The sequence below is a fragment of the Ochotona curzoniae genome, unplaced genomic scaffold (assembly GCF_017591425.1).
Source record: "Ochotona curzoniae isolate NIBS_2020 unplaced genomic scaffold, NIBS_Ocur_1.0 scaffold_1037, whole genome shotgun sequence".
Lineage (NCBI taxonomy): Eukaryota > Metazoa > Chordata > Mammalia > Lagomorpha > Ochotonidae > Ochotona > Ochotona curzoniae.
In genome coordinates, this window is record NW_024467083.1 from 24,341,320 (window position 1) to 24,367,814 (window position 26,495).

The 26,495-nt window shown below is 47.7% G+C and overlaps 1 protein-coding gene across 1 annotated transcript; it reads left to right on the forward strand.

Annotated features, from left to right (window-relative positions):
• Nucleotides 1-4,100: 4,100 nt before the first annotated feature.
• On the forward strand, nucleotides 4,101-18,584 carry CD2 (CD2 molecule). Its single transcript, XM_040998314.1, has 5 exons — nucleotides 4,101-4,211; nucleotides 4,350-4,655; nucleotides 9,525-9,758; nucleotides 12,809-12,931; nucleotides 16,064-18,584. Exons 1-5 carry the CDS (start codon nucleotides 4,151-4,153, stop codon nucleotides 16,363-16,365), a joined length of 1,026 nt encoding a protein of 341 aa, XP_040854248.1. The 5' UTR covers nucleotides 4,101-4,150; the 3' UTR covers nucleotides 16,366-18,584.
• Nucleotides 18,585-26,495: the final 7,911 nt, after the last annotated feature.

The following is a 26,495-nucleotide window of genomic DNA, read 5'->3' on the forward strand; positions in this document are numbered from 1 at the left end:
GCTAGCCAATTTCCTTCTCTTAGACATTTAAATTGTTTCTACTTTTGATTTAATACAGCAGTGTATCCAATTAGAACCAAGACTTAGTGCAGACTCTTCATTCATTTCCCCAAGAAAAACTCATCTTTGTGGGCCGAGTAGATCAAAATAAAAATATTTTGATGCTTCCAATTCACACTGGCAAATTGCCCACCAGAAAATCCTACTTAGCTTCATTTCTGTGGGCCATGAATAATGGCACCCTATTTCTACCACCGCCAATCCTGTATGCTTTCATTTTAAAAATGAAACAGGAAAAATGTATCTGTATTGGAATGAACATTTCTTGATGGGATAGTTGGGCCTGTGTCCACAGGTGGCCCTCAGAGGTGTTTCTTCTCTGTGAATTGTGCCTTTTAGGATCCTGGACCATGTTGATGTTAAAGTGCCTTCCTTTTCTGCTTATAAGAAACAATTTCATTTTAAGGACATTGCTCTTTGTCATACATCATGAGAATAATTCATCTCTTTGAGTATTTGCTTTTTTTATATTTTTAAGGTTCAAAATTTTTTAAAAGATTTATTTTATTTTTCTTGCAAAAGGCAAATATACAGAGAGGAGGAGAGACAGTGAGGAAGGTCTGTCCGCTGATTCACTCCCCAAGTGACTGCTACAGCTGGTGCTGCGCTGATCTGAAGCCAGGAGCCAGGAACTCCAGGTCTCCCACGCAGGTGCAGGGTCCCAAGGCTTTGGGCCATCTTCTACTGCTTTCCCAGGCCACAGGCAGTGAGCTGGATGGGAAGCGGGGACACTGGGATTAGAACTGCTGGTCATACGGGATCCTGGCTCATTCAAGGCAAGGACTTGAGCTTCTAGGCCACCGCACCAGACCCCAGGTTCAAACTTTTAAAGTTCACAGTGTTAGATTATGGATCCTGTGCTTGTTCATGCTTGCTGCCGTGGAATCATGGTTCTACAGGTATGAAGAGCAGAGTTAATGCGTCCAAAAAGAAACCCATGAACTGCTCTATGAGCTCAGAGACAGAAAACAAGACAGTGAGCATGTAGGTTCGACCAAGGCCGATGCAGGTTCAAATCTGGCCTTGGTCATGGCTGCAGGTAGCCTGCAGGGGAGCCACTTAGAACAAAGAAGCTACGTGCTAACTACTTCTCTGGGACAATATGTTCTTATCCAAAAAGACATGTGTCTCGTAAGCATCCGTTATCCCTTTAAAACAATTCTGTTTCAAAAAGCTGAATTTACCAATGTTTCATTCTTTACGAAGTTGTTAAAATAGAATGTGAACGAACCCTTCCTCACTCTGACAAGTACTATAAAAAGTTCAGTATGAATCCTCCCTTTTTCCATGCACGTATTAGTAATGATGTAACAGCATGATACAGTACGACAGCTCTGCAACACAGAATAATGCATGCCTCTATAAGAAAAGTTACAGCATGCCCAGATGTATTGTGTTGCAAATTACTCTTTTAAAAAAATGTCAGAGGGAGAGGGAAGATGAGAGAGAGAGAGAGCAAGAGAGGGATCTTGCTGGTTCACTCTCCAAGGGCTGTAACAGCCCCGGCCGGGCCAGGCTGAAACAAGGAGCCTGACACTCTGGCGGGGTCCCCTGAGTGACAGGTCCCTCAGCCCTTGGTCCCTTTGCTGCTGCCTTCTCAGGTGCATTAGCAGGAAGCTGGATCAGAAGTGGGGCAGCAGAAATTCAAACCAGCTTATATGGGATGCAGGTGTCACGGGCAGTGGGTTTAATCACGGGCCCTTTTCGATATGATTTGTCAAAAGTAACTTTTCATGTCCTATGGTTAGACTGACATTATTGTATTTTAATCATTATACAATATTTCTTAATATGAATGTCTTATAATTGTTTTCTGGCTGGACTATATCTTTATCTACATATCTATATGACTTATAAATTTGGTATTTCTTCCATAAAATGTTTCTTCAATAAACTGAAAAATTTATGTCATTTATAAATTCTAAAGATTTATTTATTTTATTATTATTTTTATTTTTTTTTTTATTGGAAAGGCGGATATACAGAGAGGAAAGACAGAGAGGAAGATCTTCCATCCGATGATTCACTCCCCAAGTGAGCGCAACGGCCGATGCTATGCCAATCCGAAGCCAGGAGCCTCTTCCGGGTCTCCCATGCAGGTGCAGGGTCCCAAAGCTTTGGGCCGTCCTCGACTGCTTTCCCAGGCCACAGGCAGGGAGCTGGAAGGGAAGCGGGGCTGCCGGGATTAGAACCGGCGCCCATATGGGATCCCGGGCGTGCAAGGCGAGGACCTTAACCACTGCGCCACTGCGCTGGGCCCCATCATTTATAAATTCTAAAAACATTTTAAAATTGAAGTTAGTTATATGTCCTGGGTATTAATAATTTGCATATATTATAGATATGTAATGTCTATATTTAAGTGTTTACTTAGTGTTACTCATTATCTCTTTGCCTATAAAGTTTACATTTTTACTTAGTTGTGTCCAAATTCTCCATACTATTTTAAGTGTTTACAGATTATTCATGCTATCTTGAACTATGTATAAATTTTACATGTTTTTACTTAGTCGTGTCCACATTTTCTGTATTACGTATTCTGGGTTGTGGTATATGTAACCAGATGTTTCATATAGAAAGATATGTATCTTCTATGTAGTCTCCTTCACATTGTTACAGTTTTTAAAATATTTATTTATTTTTATTGGAAAAGCAAATATATAGAGAGAAGGAGAAATAGAAAGATCTTCAGTGTGGTAATTCACTCCCCAAGTGGCCACAATGGCCAGAACTCAGCCAATCCAAAGCTAGGAGCCAGGAGCTTCTTTTGGGTCTCCCAGCGGGTACAGGACCATCCTCTACTGCTTTCCCAGGCCATGAGCAGGGAGCTGGGTGGGAAGTGGAGCAGCTGGGACATGAACTGACGCCTTTATGGGGTCCTAGCTCGTGCAAGGTGAGGATTTTAGCCACTGAGCCATCATGCTGAACCCTCACATTATTACAGTTCTTAACATTCAAAGTTTTAATCCAAATTTTGATGTTTTCTGTGGAAGATGTGAATTAGGGACTTAGTACACAACTGTGAAGTAAGTATTGTGCGTAGGCTTCCTTCTATCTAGTGATCATTATCCGTTGGTTTGATTTAACTGCATTTCCTGGGCAGCTTTCTGAGAGATCTAGCCGTATTTGTATCTAAAATTGAAAAAAAAAAAGCAATATACAGAACATTTATGATTTTTTCTTTCTATGTCCTAAGGAATCACAAAATTGAAAGTTCACTCCGGAAGCTATCACTGGTATTTCTGTTTCTCCTGTCGGGGTATTGCCGAGCTGCTGTTTTTGGGGTGTCCCCATCTCTGCATGCTTCTTCTTGATAAATCACCAGTTTTTTTTCTTTTCTTCTCTCAGTTCTTTTCTGTCTTATCACTTTTTTTTCCTGAACTGTCTATAATGTTCAACATCTTCAATGTTCCTGAATATTTTCCAATTGTTGCATAGTATTTCATTGTCTCTGTGCACCTCTGTTTTTAAATAGGTTTTTTAAACCGATGATTTCCCATAGAGTTATGAAATGTAAGTTAATCATAAGTTTGGAAGATTTCAGTATCTGCAGCTGAGATGTGATGTGTATGTCTTTCTCTTGCACAAGCAGTTTAGAGCATTAAAAACATCTTTTGGACAAAATCCATTTCCCGATATTTCCTGCGTGTGCATTTTCTGATATTTGTAATACAATAACCGACAGACATTTGTATTCTGTTACTCTCTTTGAACAACTATCCATCCTTAAAGGCAACGTAGTTGAGTACATGAAAGTTGGGCTGTGTGCTTGAACCGACCTCTCATTTGCAGACGGATGGGCCTCAGTGATTAGTTAGCCTCTCTTTGCTGGAAACAAAATCAATTTCTATATTCTCTTTTTTGGTTAAGATTAAATTGTAATTAGAAAACTCACAGTTATAAAAGCACCTGCATTGGCAAGGGAGAGCCTCAGAAGTGTTGGTTTGTTGAGTGTGCGTGCCTGTTTCGTGCTACGGTATAGGAGGAGACAAAGGGGCACGTGGTTAAGCTGGCAGGGTGGAGTCCGTCAGCCTGACTTCAGTCCCTTCTGCGAGAAGAGCTGAGCATCACAAGGTAACTGACTTCCAAGATGAGACTCCCATGTGAAACACTTGCTGGCTTTCTTCTGATGTTCAGCTTTGCTACTGAAGGTAAGCTGGTATGTGGGGTTTCGCTGCCAAGCTGGCTTCTCTGGAAACCCTGAAGTGATGTGGGGAGTGAAGTGTCACAGCCCAGCTTTGCATGGCAGGGGATCTCAAGGTCTCAGACACGGTCTTGCTTTTTTGTAGGTACCATCCCTAAGGATACCATCTGGGGTACCCTGGGTCACGACATCTACTTGAACATTTCGGAGTTCACAGGAAATAAGGCTATTGAGGAAATACAGTGGGCCACAAAAGAAGGCAGCATTATTGCACGACTCCGGGATAATAAGCGGGAGTACTTCCAGTTGAATGGAACTTATGAGATCTTTGAAAATGGAACTCTGAAAATCAAACGACTAATGAGAAATTTCAGCAATACCTACAAGGTGACTGTCTACAATACAGCTGGAGCACTTGAGTTGGAAAAATATTTTTATTTGGAGGTTCTAGGTAAGTCTTCATCCCTTAAATTTCTTCATTTCAGTCTGAATGCTATAGAGCATGTTGGAAAAGAATATCTATGAGATGTCCCCATCTGTGACAGCCAGCCTAAGGAGCCTTCAGGGACATCAATGCATCTGCCTCTGTCTTCCACAAGCAGACAGGTGTGTGTGTGTGTGTGTGTGTGTGTGTGTGTGTGTGTGTGTGGGTGTGTGTGGGTGTGTGCGTGTGTGTGCGTGTATGTATAGATTAGCAGATAGGGGTGAAATGCATGCATGTAGAAATGAACAACTGGTAGACCCACAAGTGCATCTGCCTACAGTTTTCTCTTTGGCTGACTATGGTGATCTGGAACTGGGTGACCAACCTGAACATGGAAGTACTACTCAGGTTGGGGAACAGGTGGGCAGAGAAGAAAGGTGACTGTGTCAGGTGGGAGTGGGGTGTGCGTGACTGGAGCCAGGGTGTCCGAGGGAGGCATGGCTGGAAAGACTTGGGCATCCTGAAACTCAGGATGAACAACCTTTGTGTCACATCTTCTCTACCTCGGAGGGTTCAGGTGGAAAAATACATGAGGCAGGGTTTGATGGCTCCCCATGGTCTGGAGGAGAGGAGTGGATGTTGAAGATGGAGTCAGGGAGAGTAATCAGAGGCTGCTGCTCTCCTCCAATGACAGGCAAGGGGCTTCTGGGAAACGCTTAGTTCTGAGGTGGGACAGTTGCATGCTGGAACCAACAGGGATAACTCGCATTTTAGATTCATTCAGGTTAGAATTTAGGACACGGGGCCTGGACCTTGGTAGGGTTTGATGCTCCTCTGGTGATTCAAGGGAGCAGGCCAAGTTGGCATCCAAGAGCCTAGACTGATGGGTGCCCATGAATAAGTGTGAACTGCCCATAGGGAAAGCATAGATAGGGTGGGTTTGGGCAGAGAAATAGGGAATAGGCAGTGGACCTGAAATGACAATGAAGTTGAAAGGTCAGGGGACACTGGGCAGAAGTCAGAGGCAGAAACGGCACCTGGCTTACACACAGAAAGGCAGGAAGCCCTGCCTGAGCCTAGGCAGCAACTTCATGTACACGCAAATATTTCCGTACTTCACACAGGATATGTCACTGGGGTAGAGCCCCTCCCCCCTCTTAGGGCCTATTTCAAACCCATTCTCAGCCCCCAGATCCAGCAGGAGCTCCACACTCCCACATGTTGCCAACTCCCCTGTTGGCGACCCCTTTCCCCACCCCAGGACTGTGACATTAGGTGCAGAACACCTTCCAGAAGTAAGATGGGGCCAGGAATGGTTCCTGAAGGGGGCTGCTCATCATGGACTCGGGAAACAGTGGAAGCCACGAGTCCAGCCAGCGAGGTTTATGTAGTTTCTCAGAACCTGGTACCCATGCTGAATTTCCCGGGTCCTGTGACATTTGGTCCCATGGTGGTGATAACGGCTGCTGGCTACGTGTTAGGTACTTGTACAGTGATCTCATCTAAAGCTTTCAGCAGTCTTGAGAGTAAGTTGTTGCTATTTTCCAATTGTGTGTTAGGCAACAGAGACCCAGCCAGAAGGTTTCATTATTTGTCAGGAGCAAAGTTCAAACCCAGGGAGCCCTGGGCAGGGGTAGTGACCTCCCCAGTTTCTTGGAGAAACAATTCATATGCCATATAGTTTGCTCTCTCAAAGTGTACAGTTCTGGATGAGTATTTGTCACGGTGGTTATGACACTGCTTTGGGTGCCAGCATTCCATGCCACAGCACCTGGGTTTGAGTTTAAGCTCCGCTTCAGATTCCAACATCTTGCTAATGCAGACTCCAGGAGGTAACAGATGATGGCTCTCATACTTGGGTCCTTGCCACCTGAATTGAAGACTTGAATCCCAGCTTCCTAGCTTGGACCTAGAAGAAATAAACAAGATGAAATTCAAATCTTCCCGCTCCCTTTAAAGTATGTTCAGAGTTGTAAGACCATTATCACCACCAGTTTAAGGTTGCGAAATCCACCATTATGAAACACTATTGTAATCAACATCTTAATTTCCTCCAAAAGTAACTCTACACCTCTTAGCCAAAGACAGTAGCCTCCCTGTTGTGAGAATATGTCATTGTCACACAGCATCTTCACTCACTATCACCACATGACGCTGGGACAATGCCTTGCCCGTTCTGAGTATGATACACTTCCTAATAACCTCAAGGGTTATCCAGTGAGACAACATATGCACAGGAGCCTGGCAGTACCTGGGATACAATACCTGCTCGCTCAGCATGCATGCCCTTTCTGTGTCGTTTCCCACACATCTGTGTTGCAGCTTGGGTCCCGGGACTCCCATGAGAGAGCCACTGAGGCGCAGGTGTTAGGGAAGGGACTAATTCCAGGCCCCCAGAGCCCAGGGCATCTCTCCTCCATGAGGTGACCATAACAATGTGACCCTGTTGATCAGGACCTCTTGCTTTTAGGAAGGCATCTTCCTGGGAAAAAGGTACAGACACTACTCCATGAAGTTGTTTGTGGCTATTTATTTATGTGAGTCTGGAATGGATTTAAAAGTCTTCTGCAGTTAGAAACGTACTAGCGTTTAGGATACATCTTTCAAAAGATGGCAGAGAGAGGCATTTACTGATGTCCATCATCAGAGAATTCCATAATTTTACAGTGAGGGGGAATAGGCAGGCTACAAAATCGTATCATCTAGCTTGCATTTTTAAAATATCATATGTTGATAGGTATATTCATGCACTGAAAAAGCCTGGCTAAAGACACACATCAAAATGCAGATGAGTGACTCTAAGTAATGGAAGTCCAGGGCATTGTTTTCTATTTTAAACTACTTTTAACATTCCATCAATTTTCTCATAATTGGATATTACTGCTGTAAAGAGATAAAAGAACATTTCCATGCTGTGGAGATAGGTGGCCACTACGAACCAACTGTTGGACTAAAGACAGCCACTGCTGCGGGTTGTTAATGGTTCTGCGTGTTCTTAATTGTGGGTCACTCAGAATCTCAGGACGGGAGGAAAATGGAATCCCTTCTGAATGGTGAGACAGGCATGAAGGTGGCTAAGAGAGAGAGAGGAGCAGTCCGGGAAAGATGAACTTCCCATCTCATGGACATCGAAGTAAAGGGTGGGTGGCCAGCAGCAAGGATGAGAAACAAAAGAAAAGGGAGACAGGCACACAGGGTCGGGGTGAGAGTAGGAGTCTCCCCACCAAGGCCAGGCTGTTTTCTTCCATGAAGGGGCTTTGAAATGTCATCATGTCAGACAAGGACAGGCAGAAGTGCACTACCATGAACAGAACAAGCAATGCCAGACCTGCTGTTTTCCTGGGGTATTGTCAGGTGTTATTCCTTTAGTGTCAGGGGGGGACATTTTCTTTATCTCCTCACTGCAGATGAGGGTCAGGGAGGCACAGTGAGTCGCCAAACAGCTCTGGGCCAGGGAAGGACAAAACCAGGCCTGTGGTTTCCAGGTTGCTGTCCTGGTTCTCCAGAATCTTAAACTCCTGAAGAGCCACCCACCAAATGCACCTGCTGGCCCTCAGCTCCCAGGACCCCAGCAGGACTGGGGGTGGCCAAGGTCTCAGCCCCAACGATTCCTCCAGGGAAGGTTTGCTCTCTGCCCCTGAAGTGCTGCCCCTCTCAAGTTTCTGAGGCAAGTGGACATCAGGACATGGTAACCCTCTTACTTTTCCCACCCATCTCTTGAACCTGGACCCAGAAGAGTGAGCTCCCGTTCTAATCTGTCATTTTATAATGGGTGTTGTAAGACCACACACCAAACCTCCCAGAGCCTTAGCATTTCATCTTAAACGCCAAGAAAAACAACTTGTTTGTGAGGATCAAATGATAGGTTGTCTGCTATGAGAGTAGAAACTAGGAAGAAGTTGTTCTTTTCAGACTCAGATAAAATTCAAGCCAGGAAATAACGAAGAGGGAGGGTCCGGGTTTACTTGAGATAAATAGTTTCAAGCACCTGTTAACGGCCCTAAGAGTCTTGCCGGTTGTGTGCATACACTACATGTTTTTGCACACCTGCACTAGGCACAGGTTTCTGTATCAAAGTTTGTCTTTAACATTTCTCAGATTCATTTATCTGAAAGACCATGTTACAGATAGGGACCTCTCTCATCTGTTGATTCATTCCCCCAAACAGCTGCAACTCTCCCGGCTCTGCCAGGCTGAAGTCAGGAACCTGGAGCTCTGTTTCAGTCTCCCATGTGGGTGGCCCGAGTCCAAGCACTTGGGCGTCCTTTGCTGCCTTCCTGGGTGCATCAGCTTGGAACTAGATCAAAACTGGAGTGGCTGGGATTCACACCTGCTGCCTTAAAAAAAAAAAACTTTTTAGTAAGATGACAACAACCTATGTAAGATGCTCCTGGAAGATGAACATTTGTTCAGCAGAGACACCTGCCCCACGAACTGAGACCAGTTTCTGCCTACTGTCTGCAGACCCACGAACTTTGTATTCCAGTGGCTCATGTAAATTTCTCCCTTTTTGCCTTTCAAACTTCCCTCCACCTTCTTGCAGCTGCTTGATGCTTACTACAGCACACATTTTCCCATTGCAGTGCTCTGCTTTTCCAAAGTACAAGTCCTTGTTCCTGGAGACTCTCTGATTGCTATTTAAGCTGACAACATGAAAACATTTTCAGATGCAAAATGTAACATTGGGTAGGACATGCTTTCGACTGGTATAACTCTGAAAATAACAGAAACACATTTGTTCTGTACAACCAAAGTAAAATAAAAGTCATCTTCAAAATTGGCTGCCTAGGGTCTTTGAAATTGTTCCTATGTCCTAGGCTACCTCTATTTTGCCTTCTGTGTCTATTAAAGCCGGAAAGCTGCCCCATGTGAATCGGATTTTTGTGTTCTTTTTAGAGGTGGTCTCCAAACCAAATCTCTTCTGGGACTGTAGCAATACAACATTGACCTGCGAGGTGGTGAGAGGAACTGACCCTCAGTTAATGTTGTATCTAAATGGAAAATATGTCACGAAACATGAGAAAATCATCACACACAAGTGGACCACTGATTCGAGTATTATGACGTTCAAGTGCAAGGCAACGAACCACGTCAGCGAGAAATACATTGAGGCTGTTGTCAACTGTGCAGGTACATGGCAGGATGCCTGTAGTTTACTCCTTAAGCACAACCTGCCAGACTTGCGGGAATGATGGCAGGTGGCACACCTGCTCCTGGCACAGGTGCCTGGGCTGGGAGGAGGCCGTGGCTCAGTGTGAGAGGTGGTGGTGACCCCTTTCTCCTGGAAACCTTCAGTGGACGAGGTAGTGCTCGTGGCTCCCCACACTGTCCCTAGTACGAATTGAAATGTCCGAGAAGGCAAGATGTACAGATGGTCTCATCCGGGTTACTAGTCCCCAGAGAAGGAGGCAGACTTTGCCCAAGGAGCCTCAGCTAGGGAGTGTCCCTGATTCCAGTTCTATCCTGAAAGATCCCTCTTTTGGAGGGGAGCTGGTCAGGGGCCAGTATCTTCTTTGAGGATGAGGGGTGGGAAGGTTGAAGGAACTTTATGAGGCAGGGGCTTAGGAAATGGAAAGACTTCGAGACCTGAAAGGCCCATGGACACAGCAAGGCAACACGCCCTGCTCCACAGCCCAGCAGCCGTACATCTCCTTTACCCTCCATGGCCTAGCTGGACATGAGCCCCAGAAGTAGTCATCGAGGGGAACCCCTTTCCTGCCTGGGGTCTGTCCTGGAAGCTGGAGGCCTGGACCTGAAGTTTGGGTGTGTCCACACAATGACCTGGACTGAGGGGCTTTCCCTTCTTTGGGCTTCATCTGCCTGGTTCATTGAAAAAGTAAACTGCAGGAGCTCAGAGGAGGAGGAGGAGGCCCTGGCATCCACTGCCAGCCTCCCTCATGTGGGCTTTTGGGCTGACTCACGGTGTAGCAATGAGCTTTCTAGAGAGGCACAGAACATATGTGTCTGAGCCGGAAGTGGTGGTCTTTTTATAGCTCAATCTTAAATGCCATGGCCTATGGCTTCTACTGTTCTTCTGTTTGTTGAAGCAAGTCAGAAAGCCCAGCCCCGTCTCAGAGCGAATGACACCCAGGCAGGAGCTCCAGGAGGTGAGGATAAGTGGGGGCCGCCTCTGGGTCTGCCAACCACAACCTTCCACCAGCTTTACCGCACCTGCTAGGCTTGCCTGCCACCCTCCCATGGCCTCTGGCTGCTAAGGCATCATGAGGGAGGCTGCCCCTCCCCCTCAGCCTCTGCCTTCCCTCTTTCCTTTTGAGGGGTTCCTTAACTAGAGTGTCCAGCCTTAGCACACACAAATACAGTCTGAGGTCATGGCAAAGACTGTATGCTAATGCTCGAGTGAGCATTGCTTAATTCAAATTCTTGTAGCTTCTCTGGCAACCCTACCTTGCTTAGGTCCATCCCACTAGATTACAGATGTGCTTGTGTTTGGGAGGGAAGGAGGACCGCAGGAAAAGGCCAAGTCTCTGGAGGCTGACATGGGACATGTCCCTCGGTCTGTGAGTTGGTCCAGCCACCAGCCACGGAGGAGGTGGGAAGGATGCCTGGGAGGAGGTTGGGAAGGATGAAATGTTCTTAAAGGCCCTCAAGGGCTTTGGAGGGTTCATTCTAAAAGGTCAAGACAGGGAGGGGCAATGGTCAGATTCTGACCCCTTGGTGCAGATATAAGGAGTGCACGTTGACCATGTGTCTCAGAGCAGGTGTGGGAAGAAGTGTGGCTGGATGGAGGCACACTGGGGACACATTTGTAAAAGATGTGGAACATCCCCCACCATGTGTACCATCAGGAGCTGCACTAGACAAACACCTCTATGCCCACATTCCTAAGTGTGCCCAATGGCAAGGATGTAGCTGCCCAGTCCCAAGATTTAGGCAATAGACAAGCCACAGGAGGCCCACCCCGGGCACCTGCTCTCCATCCTTGGCAGACCTGCCCTGCGCTGCCCTGCCTGGACTCAAATCTGGCAAGTCCACAGCTCAGCAGGAAATGGACCTGAGAAGCCCTGACCTGCTTCAAGCCAGTTGCAGCAGATTGTGGTTAAGCCAGCTTCCCTAAGCATCCCAGCCCTTCCTCTGCCTACCATGGAGGACTCGTGTAACCTACAGGCAGGCAGGCAGAGGGTGGGTCAGTGAGACGCTGCAGGAGCAGACCCTCATGGGTGGGCAGTCTGTTCAGGTAGGCTGTTGAGCCTCTGCAATTCTTGGCTGGGCTTTGAGCACTGCAGTCTTTTTCTAGGATGGCTGGCTTGGCTGCAGACATGTTTTTGTGATGCTGGGCAGAGCTCCAGCTTTGTTCCCCGGATGTACCCGTCCCCTGACCCTCGGCCAGCCACAGCTGCTGCCTCTCTAACTGCTATTGACTCACAAAGAGCAGATGGCCCAGGAGTCCTCGTGGGAAGCTGCTTCCAACAGCACGGGTGCCAAGTGGACCAGCAAGAACGAGATCTCGTGTGTGTGTGTGTGTAGCTTCACAGTTCACAAAGCACTGCTCACCATCCATTATCTGATTGTCTTCCAACAGCCGCCTTGTGATGTAGGTTCCGTTATCTCCATTGCACGAGGAAGGAAATAGGCTCAGAGAGGTGGAGTAACTTGCCAAAGGTTACACAGCGGTTGTTTGGCGGAGCCTGGACCCAAACCCACATTCCATTGACACTGAACTTATTGTTTTCCTTGTTGCATTGGCAGCAGCTGAAGTTCTGGGTACAGATAGCCCTGGCCATCGCTCTTGCTAATTCACTGTATGTCTGGGCTTCCCTCGTGGGTCCCTAGAAAATCTGGAAGGGGGCTGCTGTAGGCTGTGGCGTGCCTGGCCTCAGGTAGCTCATCTTGCACTCGAACTTTTCTCTAGATTGTCTCCAAACTCCTTCTCAGATCCCGAATCCCAAGCTGTTTCCCCGCTAGGGGTAGTAGTCAGGCTTCAGTGAATGCACAGACAAGCATTTCCTTCTAAGAAGGTATTTTCCCAGGTAGCCTTAAGAGGGGACTTTCCCTGGATCCTAGACTTTTCTGGAGATGGATGCCACTCCTTCACTGCCCCCTATAGGCATGAACTTGAGATTGCAAAGTCTCATCAAGCTCTTCCAGCTGCTTGCTGGGGAGGCAGGGGTCCTTGGCCTCTGTCCAGACTCCTGCCTCCAGCCCGTCTTCTCTTCTTGCAGGAAAGGGGCTGGGCATCTTCCTCATCGTGGGCATCTGCGTAGGAGGCCTCGTCTTGATAGTCTTTGTGGTGCTGCTCATTTGCTACATCAGCAAGAGGAAAAAACGGAACAGCAGGAGAAGTGGTGAGCCTCTCCCACACCTTTGGTCCCCCGTGGGCCCTGTGGAATCCCCGTGGAAACATCTCCTAAAGACGGTGCCTTGTGTGTGTAGGGACGGTGATGGAGATGGGTAGTTTCGGGAAGCCGGCACTGGGACCAGTGGTTGCAGCTTGTTCCATTTTGTGGTTAGCTTGATCTGTGAAAAAAACACATTGGTGACAATGTGGGTGTTTTGAGAAGTGTGATCCCAGTCTGGCTACTTGAGAAGCCACCACTTGAGTCTGGTGGTGAAAGGCAAGTATGGAGGCTTTTAAAAAAATGATTAGTTATTTATTTTTTGAGAGGCAGAGTTACAGAGAAAGAGAGATCTTCCATCTGCTGGTTCTCTCTTCAACTGGCTGCAATAGATGGTCTGAAGCTGGGAGCCAGGAACTCCTTCTGGGTCTCCCACGTGAGTGTAGGAGCCCAAAGCCTTCTACCATCACTCTGTTGCTTTTCCTGGCCATTAGCAGGTAACTGGATGGGAAGTGTTGCAGCTAGGATTTGAACCAATGTTCTTAAGGGATGCTGGCACCTCAGGCAGAAGCTTAGCTAGTTATGACACAGTACTGGCCCCAGGTGTGGAGACTTTAATGATGGTCTATGCGCATGGTGGCTATGGACAAGTGTCCTGTCTTTAGGTGACCCTGGGTGTGTTCAGTATCAAGCTCCTGGCAACACAGGTACAACCATGTCAGGAGTTCCCAGGAAATGGTTGTTCTAAAGCATCATGACTGTGCCCCTTTCCTACCCCCATTGTGTGGGAGGGATGTGAAAGGGCGAGGCATGGGCTTTCCACCAGTTGGGCCTGCCCAGCAACCCACCAAAACCAAAAGGAAAAGGTTAGGCTCCAAAATGGGGGGTGTTGGCTCAGGGAGCATCTGCGACACCTGAGGCAAAATACATCCAAGAAGGACACATCAGGTGTGGGCGTGGGTGCTGGGAAGTGTCTGCTGGGAGTGTGCCAGCAGGTGCCTGGGCTTTCGTGCATTCTCACATGTAACAGCAAGGCTGAGCTCGCTTGCTCCAGGCCTCTCCAGAGAGTAGGCTCTGGACACACTCACCAGCTACCATTGGCACTGCCCAACAGCCTGGTCTGATCTAGCCTCAGCATAGTGGCCTTGGGCTCTGTGTCCATTCAATTTAGTTTCCTTATTTCATGCTTCTTGCCTCAATTGCCTTCTTAGTCTCTACACCTCATCCCCCTGCCTCTAACCCCCACCATCCCCAACCCAAGCCGTAGGACACCTTTCTAAGCTTAGCACCAATCTTTTGCACCATCATTGCCTCCATATCCTCCACCCTAAAGGGGCAGCCTTGCTGGCTGAGTCCCAGGGTCTCCCAGCTCCCTCATGGCTATGCTAAGCTCAAGCTGTTCTCCAGCCTCATCCTTCAGCAAGACTCCTCCTGCTCATCACCTAACGCTCTAAGACCCATCATGTGTTTTTCCAAGGTAAATCTCCCATGTCGCCCTAAAAAAAGACAACACCTGCCATAATCACACTGACACAGTGCTTAGCTTGTGCCTCATTGCTTGTGCCTCACTTGAATTGCCTTTATGCTTTAGTATCCCATTCATGGTCTCATCTCACTTTCAGAGGCATTTTTGCAGGATGACATTAATACAGGTGAAGCAACTTGAACCCAGTGAGGCTAAATTATTTGCCCAAAATACAACTGGAAAGGCAGAGTCAGAGCCAGGAGGAGTCAAGGAGACAAGCAAGCAGAATTTAAGGAAGCCTTTACCTTCAACCCCACCCTGCCCTTGCATGATCCTGAGAACTCTTCTGAGTCTTACGCCTCAAGCCTCCCTTACCTCAGCCTGGTCCTGACCCCTAGTTATCGTTCCCCCTAGCAACAGCTCCGGCCTGGAAGATGAGGCACAAATTCTTGAAGAGCAAAATGGATAGACATGGTGGGTGGGGATCAGGATGAAGAAAGACTGGCACTGCCTCACAGCTAGGACCTGGGACCCAGCCCTGTATGATCATCTCTCAGGCTTCCCGGGCTCCACCCCAGCCACCCCAGGGCACTGGGATGGCACCCAGAATGTGCTCTGTTTTTCCTATGCCTTTCCGTTTGTGCGAAGAGCAGAGTACACTTGGCTGTCAGAGCCACAGGGCCTGATTTGAGTCATCACAGTCATGGCGCCTGAGATGTGCACCTGCAGAAGGAGCAGTAGGGTGGATGCCAGCAGCCTACAGTTACAGGGGCTACACTGTCCAAGACGCACAGTACCTGAAAGGTGTCAATGATTTCCCCCATGGGTGCCTTCTCTTCCTGCTTCCCCCTGCAGCCTTTGCAGGGATAGCCTTGGGCATGGGGACAGGAAAATCTAACTTGGGACTCAAAGGAGGTGAGATCAGCCAGTGAGAGGGTGGGGTGGGGAGAGCATGTGTCTGGCCACTGAGCACCCTAAGAGTTCCTTTGAGATTTTGAAACAGCACTGTGATAACTGTGTTTCTACTCATTTGTGGGTCTGTCTTCAAGGGCTGAGGTCATGCAGAGCAGAGCACACTGGTGGGTGAGGAGGAGGCATTCTTTCTCTCCCAAGCCTAGGAGGATGGGTAGTGACTTTCTGAGGAATGGGATAGTTTTTCAAGGGCTAAAGAGCCTGGCATTGTACCCCAACCTCTTACGAAGATGGGGTTCAACCTGGCAGCAGGCTTGGGTGGAAGGTAGAGCTGACAGAAAATGGAAGTCATGTGCCCTGAGACCAGCTGGAGCCATTGTCCCTGCATGCCCTGACTGTGAGGGCATAACCTGGGGTGGCACCTAGGACAAGGCCCCGGATCTGCTCCTGGAGCCCCAGGCACAAAGCCTCCTGGTGTGCCTGTGAGTGTGTGTGTGTGTGTGTGTGTGTGTGTGTGTGTGTGTGTGTGTGTCTGGTGGCTGGGTGCACAGATACACATGCACTTGCACATGTGTGTCCCCTGAGCTCTGCAAAGCCCTGGGCTCTCATTCTATCTTGTGGAAGGCATTTGCATCTCTCCTCCAAGACCTGGTGGGCTCGGATGGGAGGGCCAGCTTCTGCTTCCTTGCAGATCCCCCAGCGCAGCTGCCAGGACACCTTGCCAGGAGGCAGCCGCTGCTTATTCTGGTGTTTGCTTGTTGCAGGTGAGGAGTTGGAAATTAGAGCTCCGAGACCAGCAACCGAGGAGAGGGCCCGGAAACTCCCTCCACTTCCCACCTCCGCTCCTGCCAGTGCAGCGGCTTCACCACCTCCTCCACCTCCTGCTCACGGCTCGCAGGCACCTGGCCATCGCCCCCTACCTCCTGTCCACCGGGTCCAGCAGCAGAAGCAGAAGAGGCCGCCTCCATCAGGCACACAAGTTTACCAGCAGAGAGGCCCTCCCCTCCCCAGACCTCGAGTTCAACCGAAGCCTCCTCCTCATGGGGCTGTCGAAAACTCTAATTAGAAGAGCTGGACTCATCCTTGGCAGAAAAAGGCTCCGCGGATTTCTCCAACCCAGTGTGTGTGTCCATACCAGCACCGAGTACTTTCCACACATAGATGCTCTTGCCTTCTGAGGCTTGCAGGCCACGAGCCTCAGTGTTGGCCCTTCCTAGCACTGCTGTGCGTTCTGACATCTGGGGTTGTCGGTCTCCTGGGCAGACCCAGCTACACAAGGAAGGGACAGATTGTGAGGGAGAGAACTGAGGAGTTGGGGGCACTCCTGGGTTCCCTGCAGCCTGAGTGCAAGGCATGACAGGACAAGGGGCTGCTGGGCCTCCTGGGTGCCCTGACAGGGAACCTATGAGCTTGAGATCTTCTCTTGTGTGCCCTGGTGGACATTTGCCCACTTTTCCACGAGCAGAAGTGAAATAAATGCATTCATCTCATCCCATTGTCTGCTCACTGTAGAAAGGAGCCCAGTGCCCTGGAGAGAAAGCTGCTGACTGTGGAGGTGGTCCCTTGGTGATAGCAGTGGCAGATCTGGTCAGCCTGGCTCACTTGAGCCCCCTGAATCCCCATCAGAATGATTACAGTATGTGCCTCCCCCGCCCTGGCGCTCAGCTGCAAAACAGGGCTCAAAAACCTGTTTACAGGTTTGTGCAATGAATTGAAAGTGCTGCGTAGAAACCTCAAGAGGCCCCAGACAACGTCATCATCCTTTGGGCCTCACTTCCTTGACTGTTTATAATGATCCGTAGAGTTGTCCCTGGAAAGGGGAGAAAGGGGAGGTGAATATTGGAGGCGCCATAAGCCTGACAGATGACACGTGGCAAGGACTGCTAAGAGACAACTGTGTTGACGCAGACCCTTGCAAGTTATAAACGAGCAGGGCTGAAAACAGGTCAGATCCCATCTCTTGGGGGAAGTGGAGAAAACAGTTTTTCATTGAAGTTCTGAAACTACGGCACAGTGTGCAGGCATGTGCTTTGAAATGCTGGCATCATGCTTGTGGCCCCATCCACCTGCCTTCTCCAGGGCTTCTCAGACTCACTAAGCCTTGCTCAGCTCTGGCAGGAAGCTCTGGGGGCGAAACCACAAAGGACTCAGTATATTCAGGACTTCCTGTGAAAGCCTGCTAAGGGCTGCACTGGTTTTTTCCTTTGAATCTGAGAGTTTGTTGTGTTAGTATCCAGAGTCAGTCTGTAAGGATGGTGATGAAGGATATTCAGTCTCATGTCAGCTGGTTGGAGTCACCCCTTGGGGACAAGGAGGGCTCCTAAACACTGCCCCCTGTCTCACTCTTCACTGCATTCCTGAGTGACTTCACTGGCCACTAGGCCAGAACAGCCCCCATCCCATTCCCTTTGGGAAGCCTTTCCAAGCCTTCTCAGGCCCCACTCCGTTCTCTTACTCTGAAGTCCCACAGGACAGGATGCCTACCATTTGTAACCATTCAGTCTTTCATCATTCATTCAACAGGTGTTGCACTTCTGCTCCACAGAAGCCAGGTACCAGAGACATCGCTCCTTACTGGGCACTCATAACCTAGTTGGGCAGGGGCAGTCCAATTACAAAGGAAGAGAACCAATGCCATCAATCAGGTCCCACTGGTTCCCACTTCTAAAGAGTATGCCAATTGCAACAGTCGATGTTTAGGCATAACCCCATTTCTCAGGTGTTCAAATGTAAAAGCAAATGTATGCGGCAGACTTGATGAAATGCACAGTTCATCAGCTTATTGAGGACGATGACATTTTCTCAATGTTACCCATGGCGCTTCACTGCAGATATCGGCAGCCAATCGAGCATCTGTGAGTGCAGTCCGGGGAAAAGGAAGGGCAGGAAACACACAGAGCCCGTTTGTGCATAAGACACAGTGCCAACCTTGCTGACAGGACATGTCCTCCCATGGTGCGGCAGGAGACGGGCTGCTGTCATCCTCCATCAGGCACTGGGTGACCTCCCGCTGACCCTGTCTGAGTGGACAGGCCAGCTGCAAGACAAGAACTTGTAGAGCCTATTTAAAAAACAAGCAAATGCGTGGATGACTCAGTGGTTTGGGTCGGGGCCTGAGCAGCTGTGTTTTCAGTGATTAGGCTAGGTGATTCCAATGGGCGTCTGAATTGTAGAGCTGTGGGTCTATGGGTTCAAAAATTATTAATCATCCATGATTTGCCAGAATGGGAGACTTTGTAGATCCTGCAACATTATAAGAAAATAAAACAGTCATTAGCCAATTAACTATTCCTTAGCAGGAAACTCTCCAATGCAAGGAACCCAGGCAGGCTGGGATAAGTGGTTGAAGTGACTTGAATGTCCCAGGAGGTCCTATGGAGAAAGGACATTCAGTTTTTTTGATAGCCTAGCTGCTCTCCCTGTGGGTCATCTCAGCTCCATGGGGGCTGCAGTGTGAACTGGGCAAAGATCCCAGCCCTCTTCTTCCTCTCTTGATATCTCATATCAGGCTCCTTGGTTCTTGGTCCTGTGCTCCCTCGGCCATGCAGTCCCTCTGGCTTGCCAATATGCCCCCCCCCCGCCCCCTCCCAGGCCACTCACCCGCTGTGCCTGCTCCCCCCACTCCTCCCTGCCACATGCTTCTTTCATCTTTTGGGAGATTTCCTGGCTTTCAGATTCTAACATGAAGCTCCCAGGACTGGGACCTTCTTTGTGCTCAATTCTGGGATCCTCCAAGTCCACCAAAGCAGAAAGCTCAGAGTTTGTCCCTCCCAAGGACTTTGTAACTTTGAGTCATTTCTTCAGCCTCGATGGATGTTAGGTTCTTCTATCTGTAAAGTGGGAATAGCAGCTCCCAGGATCAGAGTGAGGATTAAATGGAAATAAGGTGTGTAGGTACGACTGGTATCCTTGCACAGACAACAGAGCGTTCTTGCATGGGAGACAAGAGGGAATATTGTGGAGAGCAGATACCATGCTGCACTGACGGGGAAGAGGCACAGCCCACCACAAACTCATAAATAAGCCCTCTCCATGGGGACTGAGTGTGTGTCAGCTTGATTCAGCAGCACCAGTCTCCTAACAGCTGGGACTCATGGGACAAATGGATAAAATCTTCTAGCAGGTGCATTAAACATTAGAGGACAGACCCATGAGAGTGCCTCACAGAGCCTGGGTTGAGCCAGCAGCTTATTTCCTGGCCCATTGGCAGGGCTGATTGGATAACATCTCTGGACATTGTTACATGAGACATCCCAGTGGCTTATTCACAGCACTGAGCGAAGGGTATTGGCATAATTTTGATCTTTGAAAATCTACTTCCTTCTACACCAAATAGCAGCTCTAGATTTATCAGCTGGTCAGAATTCACACAGGGGAAACACTCACAGCAAACATTGGGGAGTGGGTAGTGGCTTTGATGAGTTCAAGCAAACAGTTCACTTTGAGCTCTAAAGTGAACCAGCACAGCCGCAGCTACCAGACTGGGAAAGCCATGTGTTTATTGCAGGAGCTGTTTTTCGGGTAGGGTGGTGCTGGGGGAACAGTAGGCAAGGGGAATTTCCAGCTAATTTTTTAGAAGCTTGACTCATGCATTTGCTTTGTTTCTGCGAAAGTTACATTGAACTTAGTGAAGTAAAAGGCATAAGTGGTAGTAAGCACAAATGCAAAGGAGAAGTAACAATTGGGGAGTTTGACAGAGTAGTTAAAAAAATGACTAAGGAGTTTAAAGGAAATTCAGTGAATCCATGTTACCAGGAAATTTCCGTAGGTTCTTCCCTGAGCTTGGTATAGGAATAGAAACCCAGGAGTCAATTACAGATGAAGAAGTTTTACCTGCAAAGTGACCAGGTGAACATGAAAAGAAGAGGGAAGGGTGAGAGCTGGGAAGTGGGGTGCCTCTTTTTTTTTTTAAGTTTTTTTATTTGGAAAGTCAGATTTACAGAGAGAAGAAGAGACACAAAGAAAGATCTTCCATCTGTTGGCTAACTCCCCAAGTGGCCCAATGGCCAGAGCTGAGCTGATCCCTGAAGCCAGGAGCCAGGAGCTTCCTCCAGGTCCCCTACTCAGGTATAGGGTCTCAAGACTTTGGCCCATTCTCCATTGCTTTCCCAGGTAACAAGCAGGATGGGAAGTGGAGCAGCCAGGATATGAACTAGCACTCATATGGGATCTTCACAGATGCAAGGATTTAGCCACCAGGCTATCACGCAAGGCCAATGGGATGGTCTTGGGATTCTAGGCATTTTCTGACCCCGCCCCCCCGCCCCCTTGTCTGGGCAGGGACCTGCAGAGAAGATGTTCACCACTGCTGGTCTCTCAACCAGTTAGGAAATGGCTAGGCAATTCTTGTGCCATCCACTTGAAGGTGTGGCTAAGATTCAGTAGTCTGGGATGGTCTCAATCCTATGGTATCAATGAGGAAAACTGTGATCTGAAATGAGGCACTTCATTAAATCCTTAAAAACATTCAGGAATTGGTAGCACTAGATGCCCAGAGATGTAGGAAGGCTAATGTAGCTTGCGTGGAAAGATTGGTGAAAGCTCTGTGCAAGAAACAATTAGGTGGAAGATTCTATCCTCTTGCACATCAGTTACCGCCCAGCACAAGGCTACAGGTTACTCTCTGCAGAGAGCAAACCAAAAGCTGTCTGAGTCTACTTTAAAAGCAGAGGGATGGGGCCTGGCACAATAGCATAGGGGCTAAAGTCCTTGCCTTGCACGTGGGCCGGGATCCCACATGGGCACTGGTTCTAATCCCAGCAGCCCCGCTTCCCATCCAGCTCCCTGCTTATGGCCTGGGACTGCAGTTGAGGACAGCCCAAAGCCTTGGGATCCTGCTCCCACATGGGAGACCCAGGGGAGGCTCTGGGCTCCTGGCGTCAGATCAGCACAGCTTCGGCTCTGGCCATTGTGGTCACTTGGGGAGTGAACCAATGCACAGAGGAGCTTCCTCTCTGTCTCTCCTCCTTTCTGTATATCTAACTTTCTACTAAAAATAAGATAAATCTTAAAATTGAAAAAAAAAAAAAACCCAGCAGAGGGATGAGGGCCTGGTGCAATAACCTAGTAGCTAAAGTCCTCACACTGCATGCATCAGTGGGGATCCCATTTGGGCACTGGTTTGTGTCCTGGCTGCTCCACTTCCCTTCCAGCTCTTTGCTTGTGACTTGGGAAAGCAGTAGAGGATGGTCCAAAGTCTTGGGATCCTGCACCCACATGGGAGACCCGGAGGAAGCTTCTGGCTTCAGATTGGCTCAGCTCTGGCCATTGTGGCTGTTTGGGGAGTGGAGCAGCAGATGAAAGATCTTTCTTTGTAAGATCTTCCTTCTCTCTGTAAATTTGACTTTCCAATAAAAATAAACCAGTCTTAAAAAAAAAAAAAGAAAAAGAATTGCCCAATATTCAGTGAACCATCCCTTCCCCAGCCGGCTTGCACAAAAAGGCAGATTAATCATGATATGCTTCATGCAGGATAGTGAAAAAGACTTAATAGATTGAAAATGCTTATCAGCTCAAGAGGAAAGACCCAATGACCCTCACATCACTGGCTACCCAGTAAGATAACTCAGCTGAATTGCTCAAGGCCTGCTCTTCAGTTACTAGCCTCCCTTCTCACCCACAGAGATTCCAGTCGCTACTGCTCTGCTAGTAAACCTGAGTACAGTCAGAGTCCTCATCAGTGAGGGAGGCCTCTAAGGTGAGAGACAGGGATGCAAGCAACAGAAACATCAGAAACAAGGAAGGAAACATTCAGTCAGGACTCAACATTTAATGTTTCCAAAAGTAAGAGGAAAGATCGCACCGTTGAAAAAAGCACAGAGGGCCCGGCGTGGTGGCGCAAGTGGTTAAGTCCTCGCCTTGCAACCCCGGGATCCCATATGGGCGCCGGTTCTAATCCCGGCAGCCCCGCTTCCCTTCCAGCTCCCTGCTTGTGGCCTGGGAAAGCAGTGGAGGACGGCCCAAGGCTTTGGGAACCTGCACGCGTGCGGGAGACCCGGAAGAGGCTCCTGGCTTCGGATCGGCATAGTATCGGCCCGTCGCGCTCACTTGGGGAGTGAATCATCGGACGGAAGATCTTCCTCTCTCTCTCTCCTCTCTCTGTATATCTGCCTTTCCAATGAAAAAATAATAAAAAATAAATCTTTAAAAAAAAAAGAAAAAAGCACAGAAAAAAATATATATAAATATTCATGGGTTGGAATTTTGGCACAGTGGACTAAGCTGCTGCCTGCAATGCCAGCATTCCATATGGGCACTGGCTTGAGTACCAGCTTCTCTACTTCTGATCCAGTTCTCTGTTAGTGCACTCGGGAAAGCACTAGAAGTTGGCCAAAATATTTGGGTTCCTGCGCTCACGTGGGAGACGCCGATGGAGCTCCGAGTTCCTGGCTGCAGCCTGACCTCAGTCCAGCCGTTGCAACCATTTGAGTCAACCAGTGAATGGAAGGTTCTCTCTCCTCTCTCTCTCCCTGTAATTTTACCTTTCAAATACACATTTTAAAAAATTGAAAAAAAATGTTTAGAGAACCGAGTTTGTTATTGGAAATTGCAAATATAATAAAAACAGATCCAGTAGGTTCAAAATGTAAATAATAGGCATCCCAGAAGGAAAACAGTAGAAGCAGGAGTGAGTTTTGTTTGTTCAATAATTCTGGAAGTGTTCTGGAGAGGGAGGACACACATGTCCGGATTGAAGGTGCTTCCTAAGGACTTGTGGTCTGTGTTGTGGAAGTCACCCCCACTGTGTTACAGCAGGAGCAAAGCAGAAGAAACTGAAGTGTCCACAAGTCCTGTAAGGGCCACCGGAGAGACAGACCACTGGATCCTGAACTGGACGGGGCAGGAGTGCTGAACACAGATCTCCGTGGGAACTAGGACCAGTCCAGGGAAGAATTCCTGGAGGCTCAGCATGGACAAGGCTGAAAAACAAAGACTCCAGGGAGGGAGGCCTCGCCACCTGCCCCTGATGGTTTTGTGATTTTTTTTTTACTTCAGGAGCTTGAGCAGGTTCTCACGCTGAGGAGGAAGACGTTCACCCTCATGCTTGAGTTAAGTGGGGAAGACAGAAGCTGACCTCTGTGTGAGTATGGGGCCTTGGGAGATAGGATAGGAGCTGTTTACCTGGAAATGCGTGCAAAGCAGCCCAGCATTTTACACCACAAACTCCTCCCATACTGTCTCCCCTCTAAGCTCCATAACTTTGGAAGGTCCCATCTTCTCCCCCAAGAAAAGCACCCCATGAGCATTCTCTTCACCCAGGGGCAGCATATTATTCAGTCTGATAATACTGAATAAGAAAAGCTTGGGAGGAACTCACCTGTTTCATATCTAGGAAGTCCTTTGTCCAGAAGAAGAGGGAGGGATGGGAAAGAGAAAGGGATGGAATAAGTGGACCCCTTGCCCTTAGTAGCCTTAATCTGAACGTAGACTTGGTGCTCTCAGATCCTGTGCAGACAGGTGCCTATCCTGTCCTGACGGTGCTTTACATTGTAAAACTTGGCTACTTCTGCCTCAAACCAGAGATCTTTCTTAGGGAAGATGAAGAGCCTCAAGTCCAGCCCTGTTCACTTACGCTGCTGTAGGGAAGGAGCAAGTTGACAAAGGACTCAGAATACTCTGTGTTTTACAAACTCTTCCCTCGGGAGAAGCTACAGGCCCAGAGTCTGACCTGCTGTCGTTTGGATCAGATGCTAGCTGTGCTGAGGGAAGAGAAACACTCAACTCCAGCGTCCCCTGGCCAGCCAGCCCCACCAAAAGAAAACACGGAGAAGCACAAGCGGAGACCACAGAGCAGAGGCACAGGCTGACTAAAGGGCCAGCATCTTCTCGAGTGCTTGTGTGCTTCCCCACGCCCCAGCATCCCGACTGAAGGCAGGTTTACAGCAAGCAGCTCCTTCTCCCCACCATGTGTTGTCCTGCTACCAAGAAAAAAATTGTGTAGTATTCCAAAATGCAATTAATCAATAATTGTAATAAACACAGGGTGAAGAAACAGAGCAAACATTAGAGTCAGACTCAGATCCAAAAGGGATGCTGGAATGATCAGATTGGAAATTCAAAACAACTATGATTCAGAAAAGAAAAGTTCCAAAAGATAAAGTCATTGCTGTGTAGAGGCTGGGCACTCAGCGCCGCAGCTACGGCCCAACTTGAAGGCCCTGGACTTGAATCCCAGCTCCACTACCTTCCTCCTAAGGCACACTCGGGGAGGCTGCAGGTGATGGTTTCAGTGCTGGGTGCTTGCCACTATGGCAGGAGGACCCAACCTGAATTCCCACTTCTGCTCTGCCCAGCTTTGGATGTTGCAAGCAGTTGGGAGAGGGAATCAGCAAATGAAAAAAAAAAAAAAACTCTCCTCTACTTTTCAAATGAATAAATAAAATACTGGGACAACTATGGCTGTGATATACACTTCGACGGAACATCAGAAAGAGAGGAAAAAGGAAATATTTAAAACAGTAATGACTGTTTCCTCAATTTCATGTCAGACACCACACTGAGGCATTTGGAAACTATAGACAGCTAAAAGAAAGGCGAAAAATATCCTGAAAGATGCCAGCTCTACTCATACAGCTGCTTCTGTAGGCGCTTTCCCCCTATGGAGCACATCCCAAAGGATTGAAGGTAGCTTTGGAATTCCTTGGGAAAAAGTGGAAGAGAAACACAGGCAAACACAGATGTGTCATGAAGAAAATGTTAAATGATGCTCTTTAGAAGAAAAATAATGAAGGTCAGAAACCTGCATCTGTGTACAGAATGTGAATAAGGAAAGTAAAATGAAAACTTCTGCTTTTTTGTTCTTAGTTACCACCTTTACCCAAAATAGTGATAGCAACATTGTATGGAATTGTGTAAGTTATATACTTGTGACATGAACTATACTCCCACATGCTTGAGTGGGCTTCAAAAAGCTTGTGGGGGCCTGGTGTGATGGTTTGATGGCTAGATCCTTGCTTTGCATGTGCTCAGATTCCACATTGGTGCCAGTTGGTGTCCCTGCTGCTCCATTTCCTATCCAGCTCTCTGCTTGTGGCCTGGGGAAGTAGTAAAGGATGGTTCAAAGGCTTGGGACCCTGAACCCACATGAGAGAATCAGAAGAAACTCGTGACTCCTGGCTTAAGATTGGATTGGTTCAGCTCTGGCCTTTGTGGTCACTTGGAGAGTGAGCCAATGGGCAGAGGATCTTTCTCTGTGTCTCTCTTTCTCTCTGTAAATCTTCCTTTCCAATAAAAAAAATCTTAAAATATTTTTATGGCAATACATTTTCTTTTAATTTCATTTTTTTATAAGCAGTTAAGTTTTTCTTCAAATGTGCTTATGTATAAGCAACATGAATAATGATACAAGGTGCAGGCTGGAGGAATCCTGATTACTTTGTGGAATAAGTGGTACATTGCTATTTGAATGTGGGCTGGGATTAGTTGTAACTGTACATCGCAAGTTTTAAGACAAAAATTAAAGGAAGTTAAAAAGAATTATTGAATTAATACACTGAGAAATGAGAGAAAGTGGAATCATATAAAATGTTCAACTGAAATCACAAAGGGAAGAAAAGAAGGAGACAAAAAGAGAAACTAAAGTAAAATATATGTACGACAGTAACCAGTACTGCAGAAATGAATTCAACTTTACCAATCACTACATTGGTCTACATGAACAAAGGGAAGCAGGAATTGTCAAAATTATCAAGAATTCTCAAATACACACTGTCCATAAGAAGTCTGTTATAAAACACATACAAATTAAGAATAAATGGATGGAGACTGGCTCTTTGGCTCTTTAGTAGGCTAAGCCTCTGTCTGTGTTGCCTGCATTCCATGTGGGTATCAGTTCAAGTCCAGGCTGCTCCACTTCTGATCCAGCTCTCTGCTGATGGCCTGGGAAAGTAGCAAAGGATGGCTCAAGTTCTTGGGTCCCTGCAAACACATGGACGCCTCAGAGCAAGTTCCTGGCTTCTGGCTTATAACTCATCCAAATTGACTGTAATTTGTCACTTGGATTGGTTAAGCTTTGGCTGTTGTGACCACTGAAGAGTGAACCAGCCGAAGGAATATTTCTCTCTGTCTCTCCTTCTCTCTATAACTCTGCCTTTCAAATGAAAAAAAAATTAAAAATGAATAAATGGAGAAATACATACTATGCTGAAAATATATACATTGATCAAAAGAAAGAAGAAATATTTATATTAATTTCAA